This window comes from Periplaneta americana, chromosome 2 (genome assembly GCF_040183065.1).
Source record: "Periplaneta americana isolate PAMFEO1 chromosome 2, P.americana_PAMFEO1_priV1, whole genome shotgun sequence".
NCBI lineage: Eukaryota > Metazoa > Arthropoda > Insecta > Blattodea > Blattidae > Periplaneta > Periplaneta americana.
Genome location: NC_091118.1, coordinates 217,953,370 through 217,965,694, shown reverse-complemented (window position 1 = coordinate 217,965,694; position 12,325 = coordinate 217,953,370). Strand labels below are relative to the sequence as shown.

At 39.6% G+C, this 12,325-nt stretch overlaps 1 protein-coding gene across 5 annotated transcripts in view; it reads left to right on the top strand.

The window, feature by feature from the left end:
- Positions 1-12,325, top strand: part of LOC138695141 (retinoblastoma-like protein 1) — a 58,666-nt gene that overhangs the window by 26,614 nt on the left and 19,727 nt on the right. For 4 of the 5 annotated variants that reach the window (XM_069819572.1, XM_069819569.1, XM_069819568.1 and 1 more), the window contains 3 exons: positions 1,425-1,610; positions 6,948-7,135; positions 8,438-8,617. In XM_069819572.1, coding sequence (XP_069675673.1) covers positions 1,425-1,610; positions 6,948-7,135; positions 8,438-8,617 — 554 coding nt within the window. The remainder of the gene's footprint in view (positions 1-1,424; positions 1,611-6,947; positions 7,136-8,437; positions 8,618-12,325) is intronic. The other variant, XM_069819571.1, reaches the window with a different exon arrangement.

The window sequence follows — 12,325 nt, the reverse complement described above, 5'->3', positions numbered from 1 at the left end:
TCTTCTCAATAATACACGTGAATAGTCATTGTCGTTCTGTGGAGTGCAGTAACGACTACTGTGTTGCAGTGTTGAGTGGAATACCCATTGTTGACGGGTGTGTTATTAAAGTTAAAACTAAAACTCACATTGTTGTTGAAATATAAAGTTACAATATTTTAATTGTTGGTGGGGTCAACATCTCAACTCTCGTATGACTTGAGGCTTTCCTGGCGTTTGATGTAGAATAACTCTTCTCGGGTTCTCAGCCAGGTGAGTTGGAGATTAGCTTCCAAGCTTTCGACGGCTAGCTCTGCCATCTTCAGGGACGAAGTGATGTGGGACCACGTCTAGCCGGTATATATGCAAAAGTAGGGCTTCCCGCTGCGGGCCAATCAGGAGCTAGTTCCTAGTCCCGACCGCCAGGCGCATTCTGGTTGGTGGACACGTCAGCCAATCAGGAGCTACTTGCTGGTCCCGACTGTCTGCCATGTGCTGGTGGTACATAGTGCTTGGTGTTAGTTGGAAAACTTGAGGAAAAAAGACCTTTGGAGAGGCCGAGACGTAGATGGGAGGATAATATTGAAATGGATTTGAGGGAGGTGCGATATGATGGTAGAGACTGGATTAATCTTGCTGAGGATGGTATGGCGGGCGGCAATGAATCTCCGGATTCTCTAAAAGCCATTTGTAAAAAAATTATCAATTATAATAGTTACAAGTTCTTAAAATAGTATGTAACCCTATTTAAACAATAGATAAGTAACTGTATTTTAAAAGAATAAGGTGTGATGACAAAGTCACTCACTAAATTAGCAACAGTGGCCACCACAAGCTACAGGCCACAGCCTTCTGTACTCGAAATGCTAGCGGTGTAAGCATTCCAGAAGCTGACTTACCGAGTAAACATGTCTTAATACACTTTGGATACAATTCCAGAAGGCTACTGTATGTTTTAAGTCAATGAAGCAAACAGGTAGTACTCTTTGCTATGAAGGAATGTGTAAATAAATTTTTACAGATCATATTTCAGTGATGGTATGTTTTCTGGTCATAGTGACCGGTGCAGTATTCCACACCAGCACGTATCATTAATACTTTCAACTTAATTCTTCTGTATATGTTTATCTACAATGTAACATTGAAAAATTATACTTAAGCACGCACAAGATGCTGCAGGATGCAAGTTACATGTTACAAATTTCCGTTGATACTTCTATCTGACCGAGCGGTTATGTCGCGGAGTCGGTGAAACGGGAAAGTCATGTGACAGTTGCTTAATGGGACCATTTTATTTAAATTATTTTAAACAGTTGTATAATATTACATAGACTTTCAATTCTGAACAGGAGTGGGGGGAGAAGAAATCGAGATGCGACATAACCACTCGGTAGGACAGCAGTAGCGAACTGTCCATAGTGTGAAGCATGTGTGTTGCTTTACAGATCCACAACAATCACCAATATCGTCGGTCTCTGAGAGATTTCAGTCACCAGTGGGATCGAGTCTGGCCAAGAAGAGATTGTTCACAGATGGACCAGCCCTCAACAACGTCATCAGGACCTCCCTTGTAAAACCGGGGCAGTCTCTGCTGCAGACGTCGGCCAAGACCATGTCCATCAACATACAGAGTGAGCTGCTGTGTAACTAGACACTTATTAATGGAGCAAGATTCGTCTGCACCAGAAATCGAACCCAGGACCTTCAGCTTGGCGTGGTGATACAAAGGAGGAGAGTTCGGTCAGTACGGTGGAGACACTCCATGCGCCAGGCTGAAGTTCCTGGGTTCGATTCCTGCTTCCGGTACGAATTTTTCTGCATCAATAAATATCATTCTACATTTAGCATTGTGATTACAGCGTCAAGTGATGCAGCTGTATGGGCAGTCAGCACACAGTTACTCAAAATTTATACAAGGAGAATGTAACCAACGATTTCACTGCGTTGGACATAATCTATATTGAATGATGCAGTGGATACAGTTTAATAAATCTGCACACGAAAAGAAAATTCCTTGTTACATTCTAAAATTACTCAAAATTTCTAACAAAATTAGTCAGTTTAGAAGTATAGATGGGACTTTTTCCATTGCCAATAATGAACAATCAGCCTGGGTAGCACAGTCGGTAGAGTGCTGGCCTTCTGTGCCCGAAGTTGTGATTTTGATTCCAACCTAGGTCGATGGCATTTGTTGGCATTTAAGTGTGCTTAAATGCGACAGGCTCATGTCAGTAGATTTACTGGCATGTAAAAGAACTCCTGTGGGAAAAAATTCCAGCACACTGGGAACACTGATATAACCTCAGCAGTTGCGAGCGTCGTTAAATAAAACAATTTAATTTGATAAAGAACAACTACACAATGTTTCCAAGTTTGGTACTGTCTTCGTCTTCATGTGAGAAGGACATCTTACTGATTGCATTCATTGCAAACGGCTAAATCTGCTAGACTGGTCCAAGTCAAATGGGCTGAGAAGAGTGTATTACTGGTTGGGGCCGTTACAGACAGCAAAATCTGCTAGACTGGCCCAAGTCAAATGGGCTGAGAAGAGTGTCTTACTGGTTGGGGTCGTTACAGACAGCAAAATCTGCTAGACTGGCCCAAGTCAAATGGGCTGAGAAGAGTGTATTACTGGTTGGGGCCGTTACAGACAGCAAAATCTGCTAGACTGGCCCAAGTCAAATGGGCTGAGAAGAGTGTCTTACTGGTTGGGGTCGTTACAGACAGCAAAATCTGCTAGACTGGCCCAAGTCAAATGGGCTGAGAAGAGTGTATTACTGGTTGGGGCCGTTACAGACAGCAAAATCTGCTAGACTGGCCCAAGTCAAATGGGCTGAGAAGAGTGTCTTACTGGTTGGGGTCGTTACAGACAGCAAAATCTGCTAGACTGGCCCAAGTCAAATGGGCTGAGAAGAGTGTCTTACTGGTTGGGGTCGTTACAGACAGCAAAATCTGCTAGACTGGCCCAAGTCAAATGGGCTGAGAAGAGTGTCTTACTGGTTGGGGTCGTTACAGACAGCAAAATCTGCTAGACTGGTCCAAGTCAAATGGGCTGAGAAGAGTGTCTTACTGGTTGGGGCCGTTACAGACAGCAAAATCTGCTAGACTGGCCCAAGTCAAATGGGCTGAGAAGAGTGTCTTACTGGTTGGGGTCGTTACAGACAGCAAAATCTGCTAGACTGGCCCAAGTCAAATGGGCTGAGAAGAGTGTCTTACTGGTTGGGGTCGTTACAGACAGCAAAATCTGCTAGACTGGTCCAAGTCAAATGGGCTGAGAAGAGTGTCTTACTGGTTGGGGTCGTTACAGACAGCAAAATCTGCTAGACTGGCCCAAGTCAAATGGGCTGAGAAGTGTGTCTTACTGGTTGGGGTCGTTACAGACAGCAAAATCTGCTAGACTGGTCCAAGTCAAATGGGCTGAGAAGAGTGTCTTACTGGTTGGGGTCGTTACAGACAGCAAAATCTGCTAGACTGGTCCAAGTCAAATGGGCTGAGAAGAGTGTCTTACTGGTTGGGGTCGTTACAGACAGCAAAATCTGCTAGACTGGCCCAAGTCAAATGGGCTGAGAAGAGTGTCTTACTGGTTGGGGTCGTTACAGACAGCAAAATCTGCTAGACTGGTCCAAGTCAAATGGGCTGAGAAGAGTGTCTTACTGGTTGGGGTCGTTACAGACAGCAAAATCTGCTAGACTGGTCCAAGTCAAATGGGCTGAGAAGAGTGTCTTACTGGTTGGGGTCGTTACAGACAGCAAAATCTGCTAGACTGGTCCAAGTCAAATGGGCTGAGAAGAGTGTCTTACTGGTTGCTGATGTCTGTAAATTGTCTGCGAGCTCTAAAAAGGAAGAAATTACACGACCATCCAAGATGTCTGTGATGTGTGCTTGAGCCACCACAAGATAATCACGATGCTTTCATGCCTGTCCACTTGTTGCAGTTCTAGGCTCATCAGTAAACATTACTGGGGCCATTTGCAAATACAAGCTGGGCTGCACGGCTTTCCCTAGTACTTGAGCAGGTCTTACATTTGGTATTGCCTGAAAAGACACTCATACACCAGAGGCTATCCTACGCAATACTTACTGATTGGCCAAAAAAAAGCTGTTATGTGTTGGCTATAAATTGCAAAATCTGCTAAATCTAGTACACCAGTGCAAGTTAATAAGATCCGTGCGTCTCCTAGCACTGTGAAGGGAAGGATAGGTGATATGACATTTACAAATTAATTGAAAAGGAAATAGGAATAAAAGTTTCTCAGTTCATGGCACTGGATGAATGTACAGATATAAATCACAAGGCTCAGTTAGCCATCTTGATTCAAGGAGTGAACAACGGTTTATCTATACACGAATATCATCTTGATTTGATTACACTGAAGAAAAATACGTAAACGACCATCAAATCCAGTTAGGAAAACTGGGACTCAACAATAAACCACCCGGTGCCAGTGCAGTGGCAAGACAGTGTATTTGTTCATTGTTTTGAAAGCGACCTGTCCTGATACAAGTGTATGGCTGCTTCTAATGAGTGAAGAGGGTGGGGATGTGAAGCCATTATTGGTGCATGTGTCATGACTAAAGGTAGGCAGAACCCTTCATATGCTTGCTCGCTCTCATACCTCTGTGTTGTGACTCCCGCTAGCTTGAGGTGATGCACGGCATAACATTGCGTTGCACGATACTGCAGATGAGAGCGACCACTCTCTGTCGTGTTCAGTCTCGACCAGTGATGAAGAAACCTTCACTTGCATTCCCTCACATGCCAATTTGCCAGTTGCTGCTCTAAGTATTATTTAGTTGCAGAGAAATGGCAGCACTTACTAAAGAAATAGTTATGAGTAAATTGGTCAATGGAGGTTTTAAGGTACCTACTTCAAAATTCAATTATTGACGAACTAAATGGGATATGTATGTTTGGGCCTATACACTAGCAAATGATTTACAAATCTCTGTTTCATATTTCAACATTGTGCTCTGTAATGTGCTCCTTCATTTACTTGTCATTTCAAGTACAGTACTTCAATATTGCACATTTCTGTTAATTAAAGAAGTCATCCATTTTTAAAAGAAGAACTGAAATATAAAATAAGGTGTGGACTAAATTCAAATTCCTGGAACAAATACAATAGTCTGGTTTTACTTTAGCATTTGAGGTCCTTACTGACCGTGGTTTTTCACTTCAATAATTTTCCTTATATGAAAATTTTATATCATTACATTGGGGACCTTATACATTCAAATTCGGAGGTTCACCGACAAAAGTAGTAACAATCATTAGGTTGAAGTCTCTTCAAGAGCAAGATGGGAATAACTGGAGCACAGCGGTGTATCTCGTAGGTGTAGCCTTAAAGTTATTTACTGTTTTCTTTTCGTTTTTTACTTACTCATCAAGTGATCAGGAAGATGCTGCATCCATCTTGGCAAAAAAAGAAGTTCGAGAAGAGGTGAACTTGAAAAATATGTAGACCCTACACAAGGATGTACTAACCTGTTACTTTGGTCCAGCAGGGCAGGGCTTATTGTTAATGATTGGCACAGTGCCTGCCATCGATCATGATCATGTGAATGACGTTTTAGTGATTTAAAACAATAAATTATTAACATTCTCATGCCAGGCTAGAGAACGCAATTTACAAATTATGTTAATACAGTATTATCATTAATTGAGTAGTTTAATATCAAAGACGGACATTTGTCGTCTCCATAGTTTTGATCTAGAGGCAATTTTTTGTTTCACAGTGTTCTTTGTAATATTTAACACAATTTATTTTATAAATGTAGTGTTAGAGTTTGCATATGGTTTCACTATAACTGGAAAGAGCATGAAAAATTGTATAAAAAACCACAGCTACCTAAATTTCGATTGAGGTCAGATGTCCATCTTTGATATCAAGCTACTCAGTTATAATCATGGTGGTAGTGGCGGCAGCAGTAGTAGTAGTAAGAAAATGTACTCACATAAGTACATACTCATAAGTGCCATCACATGACTGCTATTTCAGTCAATATCATGGACTACGAGATGCTTCCTGTCCACTTACCAAGCGAGAGCTCCGAGTTTTGCTCGCTGTCGATCTTGATAATGTCATTCTCGTCTGTTATTGTCTGTGAGGACAAGAGAGAGCATAAGGAGATTTGCTCGCTACTAGTTGCAACACAGCTTTTGGTGATCCCTGATATATGTTAAGATAACTGGTCATGTTAAATAACGACTGGTACTGTAGTAGATTCCTGCATATTGCAGAGTGGGAGGTAATGGGACAACTGATTTCTTGGCCAAAAATGGTATCATTGTTTCGAAGTCATCTATACTAGACTGTTTCTTACCACTGGGGTTAATATGGTAATATAACACACTAATAAAACATTGTAATGCTTGTAAGTAAATGGAAAAAAAGTGGTAGATATTGTGCAGTACATCTGATTTAATAACTGAACTTCCACGAAAATTTGCAGTGGCAACATTCTGATTACTAGAACCCAAATGACGTAAATGAAGTGGGTAGGCATTGGATACACACTGACCCTGATTGCCGCAATGAACATTAATTGACACAGTATTGGTATTGCAGAATCTCTGCAATCTTAATGAAGATAATTGTTCTGAGTTCCCCTCCCCCACATGATCCTCAGAAACGTCATCAGCTGTATTGTGGGTTGTTTACACTCACCTGTAATCCTTGGTCGCCATGGATTTGATTAAGCAAAAGTGGCAAAATTTTCTTTATATTCCAGGTTTTCTCTGGCCCTTAAAAGAACCAACAATAGTCCCCTTGGCTTAACGTGCATTTCCTTGAAAGCTGGCAAATGACAACTTCTCTCCTATTAACATATACAGACTCAGAAACAAAATTCAGGTGGCCCAAATTTTGTTTCTGGGTCTGTACACAATTCTGCTTGTGTGACATGGTTCAAAACCCGAATATGTCACATTGTGAAAGTGTGACTGCTAGGAATAGCATTTGTTGCAGCTATAGAAGGCGAGAATGGCCAGCGCTACATTCCCATCTCGTATGTTCCGGGCACGGGCAGCGTGATCATCCAGGCACAGCCCACGGGCGCGGTGAAGCAGCAGGCCTCACCCAACAAACAGCAGCCACTGGCGAGCAAGGAAAAGAAACCTAGGAGAACAGGCTCACTGGGACTGTTCTTCAGGAAGGTAATGTATCGGAGTCTAACTTATTTTCAGAACGTGTATTTGATTTATTTATATTCTCAGAAAACGGTTTGGTTGAAGCATGGAAGAGTGATATGCTGCGCTGATTGCTCCCATATCCATCATGCCTGCGCTATTACTTCACTCTGACCACTGAACTTATCCGAATGCACATGTTTTGTTATTATGTACAAGTACATATCGTAGCTCTTATTTGTCTCATAACAGTAGTCTTAATCTGTAAATGTTCTTCACAGTTGAAGGCCAAGAACTTGAGATAGACCGAAGAAACTATTAGGAAATAGGAACAGAAAAAAAAGGCAAAGTTCAGGTATTTTTAAAGTGCAGAAAAGAGTAATTTTATTGAAAGCAGTAGAAGTGTACGAAAGATCAGCTCATAGACTGACAAAGGAGTGAACAGTGTGTGACACACAAGGCAGCTGGCAAATGTGTGATGTATTGTGGAGTAGCAGTGCGTGCACACACTTCCATTAACATTTTCACTGTTAAGATTGGTTGTGACGTGCTTCACAGTTCGCAGAGGGTTGAGCATTCCTGCATAGGTACAGTTCCGTAAAATTTGTTCTATTTTTTAAGGAAAATTCGTTTTAAAATATCAAGATTTCAGTGTTATTGCCAATTTAGCGACTTTGTTTTAAAACTATTATATGCAAGTTTTATAAGATAGCAAACACGGTAAGAGTGGTTTGTGCTGTGTTGTCAGCATCAGTTTTCAGTTTTTACAGTTTATACTGTGTGGATTTTAATACACGGCTGCATTCATTTGTTGATCAAATGGAGAAACAAAATGTGCCATCGGAAAAGAAAAATACGGAAATTATGGAAATATTACTTAAAAATACATTATTGTTCAGATTTCGTGATTAAAACAACAAAGTGCATTTTTTGAGGTTGGGGGAAGAAGTATAAAGAAATGGTGCAAACTTTAGAACAATTCACATCGTCGCATCTTGCAAATTTCATGGATCTTTCTGTATTGTGAACTACAATGAATAGACGACCTAATAAGAGAAATGTTAGAATATGGACAGACAACAGAGAGCTATAATTCTGCAATATTGGAATAAATCAGGCGGAATTCTCGCAATATACTACAAGCAATAGGTAATGAGGTAAGTATTTAACTGTGGGGAAGAGTTTCTGTTGTTAGGCTGCTGTATATATGACTGAAAATAAGAGAATTCATTAATTTGTTTATTTTTTTGTTAAAGCCTCATAAATTATTTAAAATTGAACCAAAATAGGTCAGACACATTTGACAGGACTTGTATCTGTTGTGTGCAGTTCTACAACCTGGCATCGGTGCGCATGCAGGAGCTGTGCTGCCAGCTGGAGGTGAAGGACATGGAGCTCAAGCGCAAGATCTGGACCTGCTTCGAGCACTCTGTCATCCAGCACTCCGAGCTCATGCAGGACAGGCACCTGGACCAGATCCTCATGTGCTCCGTGTACGTTATATGCAAGGTCAGTTATCAGGTAGCACAGCAGTCTCGGTTTTCCTTTTTAAAGGCGAGAAATGAAGTTGCAAAAGACTATATAGCAAAGCTGATACACTTTGTCTATGTTGTAAGCATTCTATCCTTTTACCAAGTTGTATTGTAAATATAATTATGTTTTCCGTGACCCTGAAATAGAAACAGATCATTATTTACTTGTCTGCCCAGTCAAAATGAAACCGAGATTGTATAAAAAGAGAGAGAAAAAAAAAACAAAATCACAACCTGAATATGAAATCATATAAAGTTCACTTACTTAACCCTGCATAAGTGTGGCTCAAGACTGCAACATCTTCAGTGTGGCCGGTCTCTCAGACCATCCTACCAATATATTCTTTCTTTTTAGTTTTATTTCATGTTATGTTTGTGGGTAAGATAGCTGACTTAAATTTTGAGATATCTTGGGTTCAAATTAAGGACAGGTAGGTACCAGGTCTTGGGTTCGAGCCTGTTATTGCAATACAAATTGTTTAATTCCGTGTCCCATTCATTGTAACTGGAAATACTTATAAATTGTGAAGAGATGAGAGAGTATTATTTTGAAGTTCATGGACTTCCATAATATATACAGGGGGATTCTATAGAATGTTTTGCCTGAGATCTGGCTTCAAATCTTGTCATTCCAATGAGAATTTTTTCGTAAATTCTGAATATGTGGTAACTAGATAAAAGAAAGATTTATGGGCCTACTCCGTTATGTGGATTCAGATTTCAATTGGTTACATTTTGGTAAAGGATCCTAGGTTCAAATCTGTCATTCCACTTCAGGATTTTAACTCAAGCCCCATTCTCCATATATTGTAAGGACAACGAAACTTGAAAAAGTATACCGTGTCCCTTTCAAACTTTCCACATTTTAATTAATCACTGGAATCATGAAATGAGTCTGGTAATAAAAGAAAGAGAATCTCAAAGAATTATTTCATTTGTTCCAAATTAATTCATCTGTCACATGTTCGGCAACAATGGCATAAAACAAAATGGCGACTCCGCAGCAACGTGCACAAACTGTTTTCTGGTATGCAGAGACGAAATAATTACCCATGCAAAGAAATTACAGAAGAGAATATGGAGGAAATGCGCCTGATGGGAAAATCATTAAGGCATAGTGTAAGAAGTTTCTGGTGACTGGAAGTGTGAACAAACTATTAGGAGGTTCTCGTCGACGTGTCTCAGAAGAGAAAATTGAAGAAATTAGAGCAGGATTTCAGAGAAGAATTCGCCATTCATTCCGACAGTTCAATGTGCTGAGATCAACTGTGCATGGAGTGCTTCATAAGCAACTTCATTTGTATCCTACAAGAGGTAAATTATTCAACAATTAACCCATTATATCCCAGAGAAATTTTTTTTTTCGATTTTTTTTGTGAAAACTCTCAGAGATTATCATTATATGCCAAATAAGAATATAAAATATAAAAGAATTCGAAATAGTGTTATTTACGTCCTTTTATTCTATGTTTGATGTATCAAACGCTGGGCGTTGTTGTATAGCAATGTTATTTGGAAGGTTCTATACAGAATTATGTGGGATGTGACAGGGTAAATAACTGTTTTGGGTTATGGGGATGTTTGGAAAGATTTCAAGCATATGTAAAATCACTGGGATAAGTGGAACCCATAGTTTTCTATGGGGAAAGTGGAACCTAACGAATGACAGTGCCAGAGAATCATATATGAAAATGAAATTTAGTGCATATAAATTCCAGTTTACTTTTTGAGTTCATTATTACCTAATAGTTTCACCAGGCTTTAATAGTTTTAACGTAACAGCTATAGGTTCCACTTTTCCCAAGTTTCCACTTACCCCATTGTACCTTATGTAAAATAATTTACACTGAATTTTGCAAGAAACTAAATTATTATTTCCATAAATCATAATGGAATAAATTGTAACATAAATAGTCAGAAATTGTGAACACTTATTTCAAATTATCCATAAATACAAAAGTAATCCACATTATCCTACTTGGTGGGGAATTTTAGAAAGCAGTCTTTTGGGTGCAAGGCAACTTTACATTTGATGCAGTTGTATTTTGCACTTTTCTTGCATAATCCACAGCGCCTTTGATTGTCCTGAAATTGCACCAAATGTCTTTTGCCATCATACCGCAATTCAGTTGGTATCAGTGATGGTTTCTTCGGCAAAACAGACGTCCTTGGGGAGCTCAACTTTGGAGTTGAAAGTGTTACCAATGTTATCCTCCTAATGAATTCCAACAAAGGATACCCTGGAACATTCCTGTACAGTAACCACATGCTTACTACCGCCCCATTCAAACAGAACCTGAAAAATGGCCACCACCATTTTTTGACCTGATTCGAATTCGATACTATCCTCGGTGTTGATCGAACAAATCAACATCCCCCCATATACTTGTTGTAGTGTTTGATGATTGTCGGTTGAGTAACAGCAACACGTTTCTTTTCACTTGATTCCATCGTTGACAAGTTCCATAAGCAAGTGTCACATTTTCATCTTGAACATTAGTGCCCATAGTCACTTGATTGTTATCTTGCCATTTGATGAGCGTTACTTTCTTGTCTTTTGATTGAAGGGTGTGAGTTGCACCTCTTGACTGTTTTCCTAGGTCTTTTAACGGTGTATTTCCAGTCCTATCAGCTCGAATTGTTCCTGTTACATTTACGTTATGTTGTAACATTGTGTTGAGGAGTTCTAAAGAATTGAAATAATTGTCAATGAATACAAAACTGTTAACAGGAATAAATCCAATACAAATACTTTGAACAACTGACGACCCCAATGATTCACCTTGAATCCTATCCTTTTTCCCTGTATAAGGACAAAATTGAAGAAGATACCCTTCACGTGTGGCTAAACACCAGAACTTGAAGCCGAACCGTATTGGTTTGCTGCGAAAGAATTGCTTCATTGAGTGACGGCCATAATACAGCTTCATCCAGTGAATACTTCGAGCCAAGAGGTTGAGCAGATTCTTGAAATTTGTTGTTCAGGTAGTCAATGAGGGGCCTTACTTTGAATACCCTATCTGTTTGATCTATTTCAGAATTGTCACTGAAGTGAAGAAATCTATGAATTATGTCAAATCGATTTCTTGTCATTGCATTTGAAATCAGTAAGTTGTGTGTATCGTCTCATGTTTCCCAGAATAACCGCCGGTGTGGTACCTTCACATAACCGGAAACTAAAAGAATTGCAAAATATTTATATAGTTCTTCAATGGACAAATGTATAATGCATCCTTTCTGGGCTGCATATAATACAGTCTGCCGACATATCATTCCCATAATTTCTAAGTCGAATACCATTTTGAACAACTCATCGGGAGACTTATCAAAATTCAAATCAAAAATATGATCATTAGGGGAGGGTGGTAGAGAAATTAAATTAGTTTTATGAAGATTTCTTTCAATCCATTCAGTTGTATATTTAGCTTTCTTGGGTACAGATTTGTTTACTTTCTTCGGTATAGACTTGTTTACATTTTCAGAATTTGAAGAAGGATAAACATTCAGATGAGATGAAGTAGTAGAGTTCGATGGTAATGCTCTATGAGACGCGACTGTTCTTAAATTTTCTGATCGTTTCTCAACCCTAGGTTCATTCACTTTTGATTCAAAATTTATATCCTCTCTCTGTTTGAAATGGTCCCTCTGTCTAACTATCCTCATCTCATCTTCTTGAAGTAAAATT